General features: G+C 45.3%; 1 protein-coding gene across 3 annotated transcripts in view; it reads left to right on the top strand.

Annotated features, from left to right (window-relative positions):
* The first annotated feature begins 832 nt into the window (after positions 1–832).
* Positions 833–21,182, top strand: part of mettl1 (methyltransferase 1, tRNA methylguanosine) — a 25,446-nt gene continuing 5,096 nt past the window's right edge. For all 3 annotated transcript variants that reach the window (XR_016148664.1, XM_089125291.1, XM_089125290.1), the window contains exons 1-5: positions 833–1,082; positions 1,441–1,559; positions 3,715–3,899; positions 16,137–16,250; positions 18,571–18,672. Coding sequence is in view for 2 of the 3 variants with exons in the window: in XM_089125291.1 (XP_088981417.1) it covers positions 1,003–1,082; positions 1,441–1,559; positions 3,715–3,899; positions 16,137–16,250; positions 18,571–18,672 (600 nt within the window). In the remaining variant the exon portion in view is untranslated. The remainder of the gene's footprint in view (positions 1,083–1,440; positions 1,560–3,714; positions 3,900–16,136; positions 16,251–18,570; positions 18,673–21,182) is intronic.

Here is a 21,182-nt window from a genome sequence, read left to right as displayed (position 1 = left end):
GCCCTGCTGTACATGCATGCTATGATTTTTTCGCATATTTCATACTGCATGACAGTCTGGGCACAACCAGCTCCAACTGCAATAAAACACATTGGTTCACTTTACAATCAAACAATAAAAATGATGGATAAAAAGCCAATCCGTTACCATCACTGTTACATCCTCAAGAAATATAATATATTAAGCTTTGAAAGCTTCAGTAATTTATGTTTTTTAAAATTAATTTTCAAGTGCATTAATAATTTAGCACCCGAGCCGCTTAGTAAATTTATTCAAGTACAGAACAGCAAAAGAGTTACCAGAAGCAGCACAAATCATAACTGTACAATACCGTACTGTAGACAAGCTTTGCACAGACAGCCTTTTCTGTTAAGAGCGCTAGACCCTGGAGTTCATTACCATCGGACATTAAGGTCATATCTGACTTGAAAAAGTTCACTTCCAGGATTAAGCTGTGGCTAAAGGCAAACCAAAACTGTAACCATTTTTAACAATTGTTCTTTTTCTGGTTGTGTGTGTGTGTGTGTTTGAAGAAATGGGAATGTTTTATATTTGTATGTATTTATTTATAATGTATTTAGAAATGCCCAACCAGGGACAGGAGATGTAAATTATCATTAGCTATAAACTCTATATGCTGCGCATCAGTGACAGGCTTTGTATTGTGACTATGTTTGACTGTATGGTCCCTGTTAAATAAATAAATAAATAAATAAATACATTTGTGTTCGTGCTGTTCACTCATCTTACATCAGGAACCACAGAGCCCGCCAGAAAGCTTGCCTGTGACAAGATGGCCGACGGTGATGATGACTCCACCGTAACACGTCTAGTCTTTATTATGGATATCTATGGTAATCAGAGTCTCCATCAGAGGGCAGCAGGCGCGCGGACGCTTTGGCGCGCGCCGCAGAAGAAGAAGACGAGTGTCGCACGTGAGTTTAGAGAGTGAAGTCAACACGAGATTGTTGTGAATAAACGCTTTCGCGAGCACGAGCAGCGATGAGTGTGTCGATGCCGCAGAAGCGCCACTACCGGCAGCGCGCGCACTCCAACCCCATGGCCGACCACACCTTCCAGTAGTAAGACCATTCCTCTACTTACTGGTGTGTGTGTGTGAGAGATAGAGTGAGTGTGTGTGTATGTGTGTGTGTCAGTCAGTCAGTCAGTCAGTCAGTCAGTCCAGTGTGCCCGCAGGAGCTGTAATGTGTGTGTGTGTGTGTGCGCGTGTGTGTGTGTGCGTGTGCGTGCGTGCGTGCGTGCGTGTGTGTGTGTGTGTGTGTGTCAGCCCGGTGTGCCCGCAGGAGATGGACTGGGCTCAGCTGTAATGTGTGTGTGTGTGTGTGTGTGTGTGTGTGTGTCAGCCCGGTGTGCCCGCAGGAGATGGACTGGGCTCAGCTGTAATGTGTGTGTGTGTGTGTGTGTGTGTGTGTGTGTCAGCCCGGTGTGCCCGCAGGAGATGGACTGGGCTCAGCTGTACCCGCATTTCTTCGGCGAGGGGTGTGTGAGCGCGCAGGTGGAGTTTGCGGACATCGGCTGCGGGTACGGAGGACTTCTAGGTAATCTGCATTTATTTCACTTGTCTGAGAAAATATATAAATTCATATTCAGGGACGGACTTGGGCTAAAAACAGCCCTGGACTTTCTCACAAATAGGTCCATCATCCCGCCATTCGGTAATAGCCGTGCGCAGTGATGTAGTGGTGCCTGGAGAAGTGGGTATACTCTTAATTTAAGCCCCCAATATTTTTTTAAGCGTCCCAGCAAAGGATGAACGCCCTGTGTTATAAACAGTGACATGTAAGACTACTAGTCTTGCATTAGTATTCAATATGCAAGACTATAGAATAGAGTATAATGAATACAATATATAGAACACATAGAATCAGGAGTATTCTTGCATATCAGGGCCGCACATATAGTTTTCTAAATACCCAGGTGCCAGGTCCCATACATTTTATTGTTAGGGGGGTTCGGGGGCATGCCCCTTCGAGAAAATTTTGATTTTCCTGATCTCGAAATGAGCATTTTAAGGTGTTTTGATGGCCAAAAAAATTGACAACAATAGCTTTAAAAGCATGAAGTAGCCTATTTGATCAGATTCTTAAACATGAGAATCAGTTCCAGTTTCAGCGACTTTTCTTTCCTAAATTAATCAATGTTTTTTGGACTAATCTGTTAATTTAACTAATGGTTCTCACTCAAAAAGACAGTCACTTGTCGCCACCCTCTGGCTAAATGATGCAATTGGCGCAAACGCAGACAAGTCAAACGCATTCGAAAAAATGTTATACAAATATATTTATACAATAACAATGGCAATATATTTAATAGGGTGCTTGTGTTGTTAAATTGAGCTTGTAATTTCCACTGCCTTTAATCAAACTGATTATTTCTGTCGGTCATTTAAAACGTCTATTGAAAAACAGACGTAAATTTGAGCTACTTGCATCTTATCTCGCACTGTCGTTAACTGAAGTGAAGCGTCGCGTTGGGATTCGCGCTCAGCTCGCGCTTCTGTGAACAAAAATCCTGCATTCTTTGATTGGTCTCACAAACATTTTGATATTGACGAGCAGGTGAGTGCTGAAGCAGATCGGATGAGAAGGTCAGTTATCGTCGCGATGGGAGAATCATTGCAGCAACAAATTAGAATTAATATTACGGGTACAACTCTAACGGGGTGTTTTTTTATTCACGAAATTGGATTAGCAACTAAATGATGCGCATCAGAGGGGATTTAGAAGTGGGTATACGCAATGCCGACTGAAAAGGAACTGGGTATACGCCGTATACCTGCGTATACCCTGCACTACACCACTGGCCGTGCGGGACGGACACTAGCTGTGCGCGTCACTAGCCTCTCAGCCATACATAGATGGCGGTGTAAGACATACAAGTCCAGCTTGTCGGAGCAGCTGGGGTTAGGTGTCTCTCTCACACACACACACACACACACACACACACACACACACACACACACACACACACACACACACACACACACTCTTGGTCACACTCAGGATTGAACCATCAACCTTTCGGTTTGTAGCTAACCTACATGAGCCACTGCCGCCACACATAATACATAAAATACACATTATGAAATGTCACTGGCTACAGAAACCCCAAATTACACAAACTTGTAATTATACAGCATATAGTTAATTTTCTCTGTGAAGCTTTCATAAACAAGCCCCAGGTCTTTGCCAGTTTCTCCATAGAAAACACAAATATGAAAGACAAGGAAGTCCTGCGCTCTGATGGAAGACAAGCGTGGGTTGTGTCCCTGTAGTTGGCGTATAGAGCGGCAGTAATGCATGCCTGATGTTCTCCTGTTTCATTCAATACCATAGTCTTCATTTTAGCAGAGAAAGTGAGCTCTCTACTACCTCATATATAACACATCGTGAAAGTGCAATCGTGGTTAACCCGCGATAGATTTCTAATGCGTTTAATGTTTCAAATGAACCTAACAAAAATGATTAAACACATTAAGTTTGACAGCACTAAATGGAACGATCGATCTGTGTCCCCTGACGGAGCCTGTGAGACGCACCCTAACCCCTGACCTCTAACCCCTGTCCTGACGGAGCCTGTGCCATCTGTGAGACGCACCCTAACCCCTGACCCCTAACCCCTGACCCTAACACTGTGAGATGCATTGATGATTAGCTCAGGACTGCATTAACAGATGTGATGTTTGTCTCGTAGTTCAGTTGTCAGAGCTCTTCCCCGACCGGCTGATCCTGGGTTTGGAGATTCGTGTGAAAGTGTCTGATTACGTGCAGGACCGCATTCGCTCGCTGCGATCAGCAGAACCGGGCCGCTACCAGAACATCGCCTGCCTGCGCAGCAACGCCATGAAGTACCTGCCCAACTTCTTCACCAAGGGACAGGTAGTGTGTGTGTGTGTGTGTGTGTGTGTGTGTGTGTGTGTGTGTGTGTGTGTGTGTGCTGAACAGCGACACCTGCTGGTGATCTGCCTCACCGTCTGCAGATCAGCACTGCTGTGATCTGATGCTCATTTACATGAACATGACCAAAAGACCCCATGATAAACAATGTCTGACTTGTAGAACATTCTTAAAGGTCCCCTGACATGAAATTTTCCCTTTCTGAGTTTTTTAACATTAATATTAGTTTCCCTAGCCTGAATATGGTCCCCCAGTGGATAGAAATTTCAATTGGTGTAAACCGAGCTTCCCTGCCTTTTAGAAAACGAAATCTCAGACTCGCTGATCTTGAATATGACGTCGTACGGAGGAAAGGTAACCTGCCCGTTCTCTGCTTTGCCCGCCCAGAGAATTTGGCTCGCCCTTGAGAAAATGAGCCAGGAAGGATGAACGCGATTTGAGTTTTTCCTCGAGAGATATCATGGCTTGCAAACGAGCGAAGCGTGGCAGTTGATCAGTGTTCAGACGAGACGCTTATCTCACAAGACGAGACAGAGACACCATGAGATTTTTCAGAATTTTTCCTCAATGACAAAATTCATGACTGGAAAAATAGTATGCAGGTGCATTTTGCAATCTTTTAACTGATAATGCACTAATGCATGTCATTTCATGTCTACTTTATGAGTATGAATTATCACATGCATTGAAAGAAAACAATATACAAGCACTGTAAAAGCTTTTCTCCTGTTTGATTTCCCACGAGTCTCTTCAGACCTTACTGTACATTTAAGAGCTTTCAGAACTTCTGATTGAGGCTGTGTGTGACCTCCTGAACTCATTAAAGTCTGAAGTACAAACAATAAGTGCAAGTGCAACCATAATCAAAGTTAGCACACAGACTCTTTATAATTGTTTTGAAATTGCTGCTTTATTTTGCACAGGCAGTTACAGGGTTACTGAGAGAAACGAGGCTGGTGTGACAACACAGATTACAAGCTCAAAATGATTATTCTCACATTGTTTTAGAGCAGGGGTGTCCAACACGTCGCTCGCGAGCCATCAGTGTGCCTGATTTGGTGGTTGTAGCTCGCCTTGGGCCTGTTCACATATCGCGCTCGCATATTTTGCACACTCAAGTACGTTTCAAATGTATGCGCGCATCAAGCGTCGAGCGCGCTCATAATTGAAGCGACACGCTCATTTTTTCCAGGCGCAGTATATTTGTACTTCATGGTTGTCTATGACAACAAACCCACCGTAAGCTGTCGTGAGACTATGGTAGCTCATAAGGGGAAAAAAAACGAAAAGAAAAAAAAAATGCGGCAAACGTAACAACGGCCGCACTAACATTAAACTTTAATATCGAAATATCATGCAGCCCGCGGGCCGCGAGTTTGAGACCTCTGCTTTAAATGCATATTCTCGCCCTGCCTCTGGATGAGGGCGTAACTTGATACCAGTGATGGCAGTCGGTAAGCAGAAGGGCTGAGAGAGGGAGAGAGACCCGCCGCCGTTTTGAATGTCTTCAGTGTACGTTTGAATCGGAATATATAAATAGTACAAAGAGACTCAGACTCAAATGAGAATGGACCAGTACGTCTCGATATGGTTATTTGATACATTTATAGTTATGCAGGTAATGAGGACCCAACAGCGAGGTAACAGAAACAGAGTCTTTAATGTAACCCAGGATAGATGCAGTGAGGCAGACTGATCTTCTTATTAATCAACAATGAGAAGATAAACAACCAGCAGAGCGGGCGACTAAACAGAACACAAAGTCACTGATGAGCTCCGAAAAGTCTTTTAGGCAGTCGAGGGGAATCTCTGGGTTACGGCGACTGACTGCAGGTCTCACCAGGACGAGGCGGACAGACAGAGAGTGGGTACCAGTTCTGACGTAGCCTCAGGAGAACTGGACAGAGTAGATTATCAGAAGATTAGCTGAGAACAGGTAGCACTAACCAGACGGACGCCAACGGGACACGACAGGACGACGGTGAAACAAACGAGACAGAAGTTTGCTTCCAGCATTAGATGCTCAAAAGAGAATCTGACAAAGAACGCAGCAGGAACAGGGAGAGAAATAGAGAACTAATCTGAGGAGAAAGGGAACAGGTGGAAAGAGGGAGAACGAGGTAGTCAGAGGAGATGAGGAACAGCTGGGAGAGCAGAGAAAGAGAAAATAACCTAATATGACCAGCAGAGGGAGACAAGACACAACACGACAGGACATGACATTTATGTACTAATAGAGTTGTAATCGCGCCCCCTTTGCAATTATGGATGTGCAACACACACAGACACACACAAACACTAACGTTGGCGCAATTTTTTTAAACTGCATACGTGTTCTGTGATAAAGTTTGTTACGTACAAGCGAAATTACATTTATGATGGCTAACTTACAGAACAACAACATATATGCAGTTTTTAATTCAATATCTTTAAATATATATAAACGTGTGGTTACACACTATACAAACAAGGTTCAAATTATATACACAGACATCCTACGACGACAACAACTTTAGACGCATTTGTTGTTGAATTGACTGACATCGACTGAAAAGACTATTTGCTCAAAAATCATAATACACTTACTGGAGGTGACGTTGGATCACAAACAGTCTATGCCACAGCCACACTGTCAGTCAAACCCCTCGCTCAATTCTACGTCACAAAGAGCTGAATCTCATTTATTAAAACACTGGGTGGATTTTTATCATTCTAGGGTGGTTTTGCTCACACACTGCCAACACACATTTATGTCCAAACACCATGTACAAGTGAATTTTCCATAATAGGTGCCCTTTACAACTGAAAACAAGGTCCCATGTTGACTCATTTTTATAGATTTGTTACAGAACTTAATATTGGCTTAATATCTGAAACAACAAATTTATAAAACATATTGCCATTTGCCAATTTTAGTTGAAGGTTATTCAGTTTATGATGATTTTTGAGAACTTTCTTCTTGGGTTTTAAGAATGTTGTCAAACATATATAATTGAATATCTGTGATCATCTGTAGAATAACTGTAGTCATGCTGGGTCAAACCGGCTGTTCCTTTACATCGAGTTGAACTCGTTAAAACTCAATTTCTCTCTTTCTCTGAAGAGTCCTATAACCCCATCAGCTCTCTGAATCAATGGTGCAGCAAGTGTCTATGTTAAACCCAGCCTGACACGGGTAAACCTCTTTCTGTGCTCTTCTGCTTCCGGGTTTAAAAAAGCAAGAGCTCATTCACTTGCTCTGTGTAACACCGAAACCACTCGCTCCGAAACGCTCCTGCTACTGCTTTTATCACACACACTACAGACTGCATGACTAAATACAAGCTGAAGTCCTGATTTATAATGGACCCCGAAGCTGCGGATCGTGCTCTCGCTCTGCCTCAGCTTGCCTTCGGGACGGTGGTCTGTTTTAACTCTGGAACAGGAATAATCCAGAAACACACTCTAAGGCATAGACTCATACTTCAAGGACCCGATACTGAAGCAGAAAATGTTTTATAATGTCTAGTGCAGGGAGGACTGTCTGGACTTGTAGATCAGGGAAGCAAAGCTGTATAGTTCAGCGAGAGAGGTTTGTTCCTCATCTTAGAAACCAACTTTCAGGGCAACAAGCTTTTCTGGGCTCAAAAGAGGCACGGAGTCTCGACGGACCCCAAACCAACTCTTCAAGAAACCTTTACAGCTTTGAATTTAAAGTAACTTTTGTCAAATCATGTAAAACAAAGATTGCATTTGCAAGAGCTTTGCACATACATTTTAATCTAGGATTTTTCCTTGTCTTTAGTGTGGATAGTACTCTCAGATTTGGCATTTCTGTCTCCTCCAGTTTGAGCTGATTCTGATGTAAATCTCACTCTCATCCGACACCGATGCTCTTGTTTGGGGAATTCCGGCTTCTGTGATGAAGTAAATGAGTAGATGGGAAAGGACTAAAACACCAGTGTAGACGTCAGTACAGCAGTAGATGAAATCAGTGACTTTACGTGAGCATCTCTTCTTTCTGAACAGCCCAGTACATCTTGCGTTCATGTCAAATGAAGTGATCATATTGATCAAACTTTCGTCCACCATCTTAGTAAGCATCTACTCTATTCACTCTGTTGTCTCCACTGTTGTTGAATGAGATGTTCAGTGTCCTTAAAATACTTTGTACCATCTATTTCTAACCATAAATATTAATTTAGCAGAAATTCTACGTTTATATCCTGAATCAGATTTATTACACCGTAAAAACATTTTTCGAAGTTGTAAGTGAAGAGAGTATATCTTAAGGCCAGTTGTTCCTGTGGTGACAGACACACACTGAAGTATATCACTCACACACACATGCAAGTCTATAGTCTATAAACTGTGTGTGTGTGTGTGTGTGTGTGTGTGTGATATAAAAGTCTGGTAACACTTTACAATTCATTAATTAAACATTAGTTAATGTATCAACTAACATGAACTAACCATGAGCAATACATTTGTTACTGTTTTTGTTAATCTTTGTTAATGTTAGTTAATACAAATCCAGCTGTTCATTGTTTGTTCATGGTAGTTCACAGTGCATTAACTAATTTTAACAAGATTTAATGAAATATTAGTAAATGTTGAAATTAACATCAACAAAGATTAACAAATGCTGAAGAAGTAATGAACCTTATTGTTAAGTGTTACCAAAAGTCTCTTGGTCTCTAAACTCACTTGACTTCAGTTTCATGTCATTAAATTGCACTTGATGTACTAATTAGAGATGATATGCTCAAAGTTAATAAAGTGTGTAGCCCAACCGTCAGTTCTACCAGGGAATCACGACGCCAGTGTCTCTGGGGATGTGAATAACACTGTCAGCTCATATGAACATGACAAGAGCATGAACCGCATCAGACTGAAATGATCTTTTAGCTCCGGAGGGCTTTTGGCATGAAACCCCAAAGTGAACGCAGTCTATTTACAGCGCTCTTTCTGCTTTCTCTGGATAAAGCATTAATTAAAGTGTTGTGTTTTCCAGCTGGTGAAGACAGCTGGAGGGCCTCATGCACCATGTAATTATCCCACAGTTTCTCTGTCTTCATTTATTTAACTAATAAAAGCTAGTGTGCAGACGTATTGTAGTTTTGGCCGCTGATTTGAAGGGAAGTGCTGTGGGATGGCAGTGTGAGGTGGTCCTGGTGTAATAAAAGCTCATGATTGGGGAATTCCAGCCGGGAACGTGCAGAAACTGCAACTCCGATTCATCAGCTTATTCTGCCCTCCGTCACTAAGACGGAGTCCCACACTTTACACCACGGCACCCCACACTACTCCACTGCATCCCACACTTTAGTCCACTGCATCCCACACTTTACTCCACTGCATCCCACACTTTACTCCACTGCATCCCACACTTTACTCCACTGCATCCCACACTTTACTCCACTGCATCCCACACTTTAGTCCACTGCATCCCACACTTTAGTCCACTGCATCCCACACTTTACTCCGCTGCATCCCACACTTTAGTCCACTGCATCCCACACTTTACACCACTGCATCCCACACTTTAGTCCACTGCATCCCACACTTTACTCCACTGCATCCCACACTTTACTCCACTGCATCCCACACTTTAGTCCACTGCATCCCACACTTTAGTCCACTGCATCCCACACTTTAGTCCACTGCATCCCACACTTTAGTCCACTGCATCCCACACTTTACTCCACTGCATCCCACACTTTACTCCACTGCATCCCACACTTTACTCCACTGCATCCCACACTTTACACCACTGCATCCCACACTTTAGTCCACTGCATCCCACACTTTACTCCACTGCATCCCACACTTTACACCACTGCATCCCACACTTTAGTCCACTGCATCCCACACTTTACTCCACTGCATCCCACACTTTACTCCACTGCATCCCACACTTTACACCACTGCATCCCACACTTTAGTCCACTGCATCCCACACTTTACTCCACTGCATCCCACACTTTACTCCACTGCATCCCACACTTTAGTCCACTGCATCCCACACTTTACTCCACTGCATCCCACACTTTAGTCCACTGCACCTCACAATTTACTCCACTGCACCTCACAATTTACTCCACTGCATCCCCCGATTTACACCACTGCACCCCACACTTTACACCACGGCACCCCACACTACTCCACTGCATCCCACACTTTAGTCCACTGCATCCCACACTTTACTCCACTGCATCCCACACTTTAGTCCACTGCATCCCACACTTTACTCCACTGCACCTCACAATTTACTCCACTGCACCTCACAATTTACTCCACTGCATCCCCCGTTTTATACCAATGCATCCCACACTTTACTCCACTGCATCCCTCGATTTACACCACTGCACCCCACACTTTACACCACTGCACCCCACACTTTACTCCACTGCATCCCACGCTTTACTCCACTGTGTCCCACACTTTACTCCACTGCACCTCACAATTTACTCCACTGCATCCCCCGATTTACACCACTGCACCCCACACTTTACACCACGGCACCCCACACTACTCCACTGCATCCCACACTTTAGTCCACTGCATCCCACACTTTACTCCACTGCATCCCACACTTTACTCCACTGCATCCCACGCTTTACTCCACTGTGTCCCACACTTTACTCCACTGCATCCCACGCTTTACTCCACTGCACCCCACGCTTTACTCCACTGTGTCCCACACTTTACTCCACTGCATCCCACGCTTTACTCCACTGCATCCCGCACTTTACTCCACTGCATCCCACGCTTTACTCCACTGTGTCCCACACTTTACTCCACTGCATCCCACGCTTTACTCCACTGCGTCCCACACTTTACTCCACTGCATCCCACGCTTTACTCCACTGTGTCCCACACTTTACTCCACTGCATCCCACGCTTTACTCCACTGCATCCCACGCTTTACTCCACTGCATCCCACACTTTACTCCACTGCACCTCACAATTTACTCCACTGCACCTCACAATTTACTCCACTGCATCCCCCGCTTTATACCAATGCATCCCACACTTTACTCCACTGCATCCCCCGATTTACACCACTGCACCCCACACTTTACACCACTGCATCCCACACTTTACTCCACTGCATCCCACATTTTACTCCACTGTGTCCCACACTTTACTCCACTGCATCCCACGCTTTACTCCACTGCATCCCACATTTTACTCCACTGTGTCCCACACTTTACACCACTGCATCCCCCGCTTTCTACCACTGCATCCCACACTTTACTCCACTGCATCCGACGCTTTACACCACTGTGTCCCACACTTTACTCCACTGCACCCCACGCTTTACTCCACTGTTCCCCACACTTTACTCCACCCCACCCCATGCTTTACTCAGGGATGTGATTTTTCCAGATTAATCCGGAATTCCGGATTTTCCGACCTGAAAATGTGACCTACGTGAATCATGCAGATCTGTAAAAAAAAACAAAACAAAAAAAAAACGGGTGTCTGCAGCCGGAATGAAAAGGAGAGAATATGAGGACATAACCCATAACTGGCTGACGTGCGTACAGAAAGTTCCTTCCAAAGTATCAACAAGGACGTATTTGCGTTCAGCCAGAGAATGTCTGATTGGTTCAGCTTGTTCACCTGCTCAATTTCGTATCTCAGTCGCTCTCGCGCTGGTATCGTTGTCAGTTGACAAGAACATCACAGTTAGGTCACCAGGGCTAAGCGATATATCGATATATTTCAAATTTGCGCTATGATCCTTGCTCCAAGCAAGCTGCTGACTGCTTTTGTAGAAATATGTAGCAGCTATATCGTGCATTCTGTCAGTTGCAGTCCTGACACCTCCGTCTCAACAGTAGTGTACAACGCGACAAATACTCGCAATATTAACACAGAGGAACGGCTACATCAGTTCAGCGAGTTCACAAAAGTTAATTTGCATGTGATTTAATTAAAGCCTTGCCGGTTAAAGATGTAATTCACTGCTGATGCGCTGTTCTGAGCGCGAGCACCCGACGTGCACATGCACTAAAAGCTTGTCTAACAGCGCCTGGTTGCTGGACTAAGTTATCTTTCGAGTATTATTTCGCTAATACTCTCAAATACACACAAGGTTTACATAAGAACATTTGGTTATGTCTAAACTCAAAGCAAACCGAGAAAATTGAGAGAAATCTGCTTGTCAAATGCTCCGTGTATATTAGACGTGTCGCGTACAGGTCTTAAAGTGACAGTAGCCCTAATAATAAAAATGCAGCTGCTTGTTCTTAAATTGATAGTTGACCCCAAAATAAAAATTCTGTCATTATTTATTCACTGTAAATGTTGTTCCAAACCTGTATTCATTTATTTCTTGTGCTGAACAAAAAAGAAGATATTTTGAAAAATGTGGGTGACCAGACAGTTGCTGGTCCCCATTGACTTCCATAGGGAAAAATTTACTATGGAAATCACTGGGGTACATCAACTGTTTGGTTACCCACATTCTTCCAAATAATTTAAACAGAAGAAAGAAACTTATTCAGGTTTAAAACAACTTGAGAGAGTAAATTATGACAATTACAATTTTTGGGAGAACTATCTATTTAATGTTAATTAAACAACAAAACACAGAGGAAATCACTCGCTGCTCTTGACTGAGAACTTTAATAGTAGCTTTAATAAGAATCAATGTATAATTTATATAGTGAAGACTATATTTGACTTTGATTGAACATTTACTCTCGCTTTGCGGAAAAGATATTGGGATATACAGTGCCCTCCACAATTATTGGCACCCCTGTTTAAGATGTGGTCGAGGACTTTTAAAAATTCTCCCTTTTTTTTAAACAACATAGAATCCAAATGCAAAAAAAGAGAAAAATCCAACCTTTTATTTAAGTACATTACTTTGGTGGTAAAAAATTTTTTTTACATTTAAAAAAATAAAAACTTCAAATCATGTGTCCCACATTTATTGGCACCCCTGATGTTAATACTTTGTACAACCCCCTTTTGCCAACAAGACAGCACTTAATCTCCTCCTATAACATTTCACAAGATTGAAGAACACAGAGAGAGGGATCTTTGACCATTCTTCTTTGCAAAATCTTTCTAGATCATCCAGAATCCTGGGCCCTCTCTTGTGCACTCTCCTCTTTAGCTCACCCCACAGGTTTTCGATTGGATTGAGGTCTGGGGACTGAGATGGCCATGGGAGGACCTTGAGTTTGTGACTGAACCATTTTTGTTTAGATTTTGCCTCACGTTTTGGATCATTATCCTGCTGAAAGACCCAATGACGACCCATCTTCAGCTTTCTGGCAGAGGCCATCAGGTTTTTATTTAAAATGTCCTGGTAGTTCAAAGCGTTCATAATGCCATGCACCCTAACAAGGTTCCCAGGGCCTTTGGAAGAGAAACAGGCCCACAGCATCACAGATCCTCCACCATACTTCACGGTGGGCATGAGGTACTTTTCGGCATACACATCTTTTGTTTTACACCAGATCCACTTAGAGTGTTTGTTGCCAAAAAGCTCAATCTTAGTCTCATCCGACCAAAGCACACGATCCCAGATGAAGTCCCAGTGCCGCTTGGCAAACTCCAGACGTTTACGTTTATCAGTGTTAGTGAGAAAAGGCTTTTTCCTAGCATGCCTCCCAAACATCTTGTTGGCATGTAGAAAGCGTCTGATGGTTGTTTTGGAGATTTTGTGACCCCAAGATGCCACTATTTGATGCAATTCTGTGACAGTGAGCTTAGGACTTTTTTTTACTTTTCTTAGCATCCTCCTCACAGTGCGTTGTGGCAAGATAAACTTGGGACCTCTTCCAGCCTTGTTTGTCACTGTTCCAGTTTGTTTTAAACTTCTTAATGATTCCTCTAACTTTAGATATGGGCAAATGGTAAATGGTAAATGGACTGCATTTATATAGCGCCTTCATAGACCTAATGGCCACCAAAGCGCTTTACATTTGCCTCACATTCACCCATTCATACACTCATTCACACACCGACGGCGGTGTCAGCCATGCAAGGCGCCAGCCAGCTCGTCGGGAGCAGCTGGGGTTAGGTGTCTTGCTCATGGACACTTCGACACTTGGTCAGGTGGAACCGAGGATTGAACCACCAACCTTTCGGTTCGTAGACAACCCACATGAACCACTGAGCCACTGCCGCCCGCTCCGCTGGGCAATATAAGTTGAGTGGCTATTTTCTTGTAGCCATTGCCTGACTTATAAAGGTCATCACACATCTGCCTTACTTGAATGGTGTGTTCTCTTGTCTTTGCCATGTTGACAAATGGGTAAGAGAATTAGGCCTCTGTGTCATGTCATATTTATACCCCAGGGAAATAGGAAGTCATGAATTACTAATTAAAAGTTCCTAGATACCCTGACCAACATTAGCAACTACAGAAAATATATTTTTTTAAAAATCAATTACATTTTTCAGCAGAATTGTTAGGGGTGCCAATAATTGTGGGACACAGGATTTGAAGTTTTTATTTTTCTAAATTTAAAAAAAAAAATTTACCACTAAAGTAATGTACTTACATAAAAGGTTGGATTTTTCTCTTTTTTGCATTTGGATTCTATGTTGTTTAAAAAAAAGGGAGAATTTTTAAAAGTCCTCGACCACATCTTAAACAGGGGTGCCAATAATTGTGGAGGGCACTGTATATCGATTGGGGGGGGGGGGGGGCTTCGTATATTTTCCTGCTTTTTTGTCCTTAGCCAATCACATGCCTGTTTACTCCACTGCACCCCATGCTTTATTCCACTGCATCTGATGCTTTACACCACTGCACCCCACGCTTTACTCCACTGTGTCCCACACTTGACTTCACTGCATCCCACACTTTACTTCACTGCGTCCCGCACTTTACACCACTGCACTCCCCGCTTTACGCCACTGCACCCCCCACTTTACGCCACTGCACCCCCCACTTTACGCCACTGCATCCCACACTTTACTCCACTGCACCCCATGCTTTACTCCACTGCATCTGATGCTTTACTCCACTGCGTCCCACACTTTACTCCACTGTGTCCCACACTTTACAACACTGCTCCCTGCACTTTACAACACTGCACTCCCCGCTTCACACAACTGCACCCCCCACTTTACGCCACTGCATCCCCCGCTTTACACCACTGCATCCCACACTTTACGCCACTGCATCCTTTACTCTACTCCAAGGATTCCCAAAGCCTGGTACGCGAGCTGCCACCGGGGGTGCAGGAAAAAATGTCTTCTATGCACTGCTCTGCTCTGCAGATGCTCAACTTCCAAATTCAAATGTGCTTTCGTGCGTTTGCTGGCGCTGAGCCACTGCTGTTATATCACAACTATTGAGTGTTTTCAACCACATAATGTTTATTTTAAGTTTCAGACATTTAAATATACAAATGAACAAATATTTAAATGTACTAGCAAATCAATGATTTGATTTTGCTGATGTCTATGGAAGCGGCAATTATAATATTTTTCATTATAATAAGACGACACGTTTTATTCATATCAGATACACATTGTGTAGGTAGCTTCACTTTTTACCCTGTTCTTGACGTGTTGTAAATCCAACAGATATGATTCTCCGAAGTGTGGGACAGACTAACAGGGTGCCGCCCATCGCGCATACAGCTCAACTAACGCGGTCGTTGTGAAGGCATTTAAACAACAAAACACATCCACTTACATATATTTGACAATAGGAATATCAGTGTATCATGGTATAGCTAATACATTTGTGAATATTTTTTATAAAAAAGGAAAAATTACATAAAAGCAGATCATCATTCATTTAGCGCTGTGTTGTGGTTTCTCTGTGTCTCGTGACAATCAATGATGCGTCATCATGGAAACATTAAAGTGACAAACTCTAAACAACGATGGCCTTGACAAACTCGCGCTGGGGAGTCAGTTAAAGTATTTTAAACTTACGTGTGAAAGGATTAAAAGTGGAAACTTGTGCATAACTTTTTTGCATTATATTGAAACTTAGTTGATGTTGTTGAGCACAGCGCTGTAGACAAGATTAACTCGAGCACAGCGCTGTAGACAAGATTTCTGGATTTTAACCATTTTAAATTATGAGAAGTTTGTAGTTAAGAAACTACATTTTCAAAATAGCTAACTAATAGCAAACTACTCTCACTATTACTGCCATAGAAAGATTTGGTTAAAATAGTAAGAATAAGATACTGTACAATCCCACAAATCACAGGTAACATTTTGATGTCATTTGTTTCTGTTTTTTTGCAGCTCAGTAAGATGTTCTTTCTCTTTCCGGATCCACACTTCAAGAAAACCAAACACAAGTGGCGCATCATTAGCCCTACGCTACTGGCGGAGTACGCGTACACACTCCGAGTCGGGGTAAGATCGCTTTACTCTTCATGAGCCGTTCATAACAAACCAATGCATGATGTTCAGTGCAAGGGGTTTCCTTGATAGCACATTTATCACCAGTTCAAATCCTTCATGATAAATCTACTTCGAGAGCGACTCTCTTTATTTATTAGCCATCTTCATGTTATTCATATGGAATTAGAGAAAACTTGGCTCATGGTGTGTGTAGAGGCGAAGAAACATCTGCAAAGGCCAGAGAAAGACACAAAACCCGCCTTAAAGGGGTCATTAGATGCAAAATTCACTTTTGTATGGTTTGCATGTACGTGTCTCAGCAGTGTGTGGACGGGCCGCTGTGAACAGAGCTGTGTTTGAGGAGGTAAAGAGCGTGTTGTTTTACACAAGCATTGATGAATGTTTCAAACTTTACATGAATACCCTAAAGAATCACACCAGCTTATTGAAAATGGGCATCCGACGACCCCTTCAAGAGTGTGTGTGGATGTGTCCACAGTGAAAGTGTGCGATCTGAGGACACAGCTGCACTACAGTAACAGTAGAGATTCATGCAAACGCTTCTTCATTCCTGGCACACGTTAGTGAGAGTGAACAGCTACTGAGTCCCTTTGATACTTCTGAGAATCTTATCTTCCAACTCTTCTATCGGCACTGTCTAAAGAGTAAACGCCAATGACACGCGATAAGACCAATGTTTGCTGTCCTGCTGTTTCGACTCGCTCTGTCAGGGGAATCTGGTACAGTTCAAAGTGTGTAAGGCAAGACCACTGATTGATTTCCATGTAAACTGTGCTGGACTGGAGATGTGGAGGTGTGTTCGACACACACACTCTCAGGTGTTCGACACACACACTCTCAGGTGTTCGACACACACACACTCTCAGGTGTTCGACACACACACTCTCAGGTGTTCGACACACACACACTCTCAGGTGTTCGACACACACACTCTCAGGTGTTCGACACACACACACTCAGGTGTTCGACACACACACTCTCAGGTGTTCGACACACACACTCTCAGGTGTTCGACACACACACTCTCAGGTGTTCGACACACACACTCAGGTGTTCGACACACACACTCTCAGGTGTTCGACACACACACTCTCAGGTGTTCGACACACACACTCTCAGGTGTTCGACACACACACTCTCAGGTGTTCGACACACACACTCTCAGGTGTTCGACACACACACTCTCAGGTGTTCGACACACACACTCTCAGGTGTTCGACACACACACTCTCAGGTGTTCGACACACACACTCTCAGGTGTTCGACACACACACTCTCAGGTGTTCGACACACACACTCTCAGGTGTTCGACACACACACTCTCAGGTGTTCGACACACACACTCTCAGGTGTTCGACACACACACTCTCAGGTGTTCGACACACACACTCTCAGGTGTTCGACACACACACTCTCAGGTGTTCGACACACACACTCTCAGGTGTTCGACACACACACTCTCAGGTGTTCGACACACACACTCTCAGGTGTTCGACACACACACTCTCAGGTGTTCGACACACACACCCTCAGGTGTTCGACACACACACACTCTCAGGTGTTCGACACACACACTCTCAGGTGTTCGACACACACACTCTCAGGTGTTCGACACACACACTCTCAGGTGTTCGACACACACACCCTCAGGTGTTCGACACACACACTCTCAGGTGTTCGACACACACACTCTCAGGTGTTCGACACACACACCCTCAGGTGTTCGACACACACACTCTCAAGTGTTGCGGGGATTAGTGTACGCGGACACTGGTGTGTGTTGCGGGGATTAGTGTACGCGGACACTGGTGTGTGTTGCGGGGATTAGTGTACACTAACACTGGTGTGTATTGCAGGGATTAGAATACACTAACACTGGTGTGTGTTGCGGGGATTAGAGTACACTAACACTGGTGTGTGTTGCGGGGATTAGAGTACACTAACACTGGTGTGTGTTGCGGGGATTAGAATACACTGACACTGGTGTGTGTTGCGGGGATTAGTGTACACTAACACTGGTGTGTATTGCAGGGATTAGAATACACTAACACTGGTGTGTGTTGCGGGGATTAGAGTACACTAACACTGGTGTGTGTTGCGGGGATTAGAGTACACTAACACTGGTGTGTGTTGCGGGGATTAGAGTACACTAACACTGGTGTGTGTTGCGGGGATTAGAATACACTAACACTGGTGTGTGTTGCAGGGATTAGTGTACACTAACACTGGTGTGTGTTGCAGGGATTAGTGTACACTAACACTGGTGTGTGTTGCAGGGATTAGTGTACACTAACACTGGTGTGTATTGCAGGGATTAGTGTACACTAACACTGATGTGGAAGAGGTGCACGACTGGATCGTCACACACTTCAGGGATCATCCTCTCTTCTCCAGAGTGCCGGACGAACAACTGGTACGTTTTCCATCTCTCTGTTTCATCCTGCTCAAGTTAACCCCGGGTTAATGCAATCCTATGTTATCCAGCTTCACGTTTCACATTGCTCATTGATCCTGGGTATTCATATACTTATGTTTCTCCCTAACTCCTGGTTATCCTCCTGATTTGCATATTTGCAGTGCATGTGTCACTGATTGGACAAGCGCAACACGTTACCTGTTTACATAAAGGCTCTAGTGTTGCACATCCATATTATATATCGCTGACTGTACTGTCACATTTATACTGAATGGAGTTTCAGACTATAAAAGCTACGAATAAAACACTCTCGTCACTCCAGTTGCGTCTTCTGTCACCGTTCTCCTCAAATGCTGGAATAAAAGCCTGCGGTTTAGTGTTTATACAACGCTGTGTTCCCATGACTGTCCAAATCATGTAATACGAGTTGCTAAGCAGCACATGAATATGAGGCACACGATTGGCTGTCGGTTGATAAGCATCATGTGGATATGAGTCACACCGGGGGTTTAGCGCGACCTTTACACCCGGGGTTTAGCGCGACCTTTACACCCGGGGTTTAGCGCGACCTTTACACCCGAGGTTTAGCGCGACCTTTACACCCGGGGTTTAGCACGACCTTGACACCCGGGGTTTAGCGCGACCTTTACACCCGGGGTTTAGCGCGACCTTTACACCCGGGGTTTAGCGCGACCTTTACACCCGGGGTTTAGCGCGACCTTGACACCCGGGGTTTAGCGCGACCTTTACACCCGGGGTTTAGCACGACCTTTACACCCGGGGTTTAGCGCGACCTTTACACCCGGGGTTTAGCGCGACCTTTACACCCGGGGTTTAGCGCGACCTTTACACCCGGGGTTTAGCGCAACCTTGACACCCGGGGTTTAGCACAACCTTTACACCCGGGGTTTAGCACGACCTTTACACCCGGGGTTTAGCACAACCTTTACACCCGGGGTTTAGCGTGACCTTGACACCCGGGGTTTAGCTCAACCTTTACACCCGGGGTTTAGCGCGACCTTTACACCCGGGGTTTAGCGCGACCTTTACACCCGGGGTTTAGCACAACCTTTACACCCGGGGTTTAGCACAACCTTTACACCCGGGGTTTAGCGTGACCTTGACACCCGGGGTTTAGCTCAACCTTTACACCCGGGGTTTAGCGCGACCTTTACACCCGGGGTTTAGCGCGACCTTTACACCCGGGGTTTAGCACGACCTTTACACCCGGGGTTTAGCGCGACATTTACACCCGGGGTTTAGCACGACCTTTACACCCGGGGTTTAGCTCGACCTTTACACCCGGGGTTTAGCGCGACCTTGACACCCGGGGTTTAGCGCGACCTTGACACCCGGGGTTTAGCGCGACCTTGACACCCGGGGTTTAGCACGACCTTTACACCCGGGGTTTAGCACGACCTTGACACCCGGGGTTTAGCGCGACCTTGACACCCGGGGTTTGGCGCGACCTTGACACCCGGGGTTTAGCGCGACCTTGACACCCGGGGTTTGGCGCGACCTTTACACCCGGGGTTTAGCGCGACCTTGACACCCGGGGTTTGGCGCGACCTTGACACCCGGGGTTTAGCGCGACCTTGACACCCGGGGTTTAGCTCAACCTTTACACCCGGGGTTTAGCGCGACCTTTACACCCGGGGTTTAGCGCGACCTTTACACCCGGGGTTTAGCACGACCTTTACACCCGGGGTTTAGCGCGACATTTACACCCGGGGTTTAGCACGACCTTTACACCCGGGGTTTAGCTCGACCTTTACACCCGGGGTTTAGCGCGACCTTGACACCCGGGGTTTAGCGCGACCTTGACACCCGGGGTTTAGCGCGACCTTGACACCCGGGGTTTAGCACGACCTTTACACCCGGGGTTTAGCACGACCTTGACACCCGGGGTTTAGCGCGACCTTGACACCCGGGGTTTGGCGCGACCTTGACACCCGGGGTTTAGCGCGACCTTGACACCCGGGGTTTGGCGCGACCTTTACACCCGGGGTTTAGCGCGACCTTGACACCCGGGGTTTGGCGCGACCTTGACACCCGGGGTTTAGCGCGACCTTGACACCCGGGGTTTAGCGAGACCTTGACACCCGGGGTTTGGCGCGACCTTTACACCCGGGGTTTAGCGCGACCTTGACACCCGGGGTTTGGCGCGACCTTGACACCCGGGGTTTAGCACGACCTTGACACCCGGGGTTTAGCACGACCTTTACACCCGGGGTTTAGCACGACCTTGACACCCGGGGTTTAGCGCGACCTTGACACCCGGGGTTTAGCGCGACCTTGACACCCGGGGTTTAGCGCGACCTTTACACCCGGGGTTTAGCGCGACCTTTACACCCGGGGTTTAGCGCGACCTTTACACCCGGGGTTTAGCGCGACCTTTACACCCGGGTTTAGCGCGACCTTTACACCCGGGGTTTAGCACGACCTTTACACCCGGTGTTTAGCGCGACCTTTACACCCGGGGTTTGGCGCGACCTTTACACCCGGGG

The sequence above is a fragment of the Pimephales promelas genome, chromosome 21 (assembly GCF_988280905.1).
Source record: "Pimephales promelas chromosome 21, fPimPro1.hap1.1, whole genome shotgun sequence".
NCBI lineage: Eukaryota > Metazoa > Chordata > Actinopteri > Cypriniformes > Leuciscidae > Pimephales > Pimephales promelas.
The sequence above is the reverse complement of the archived record's forward strand: the minus strand, read 5'-3'. Positions and strand labels throughout refer to the sequence as shown.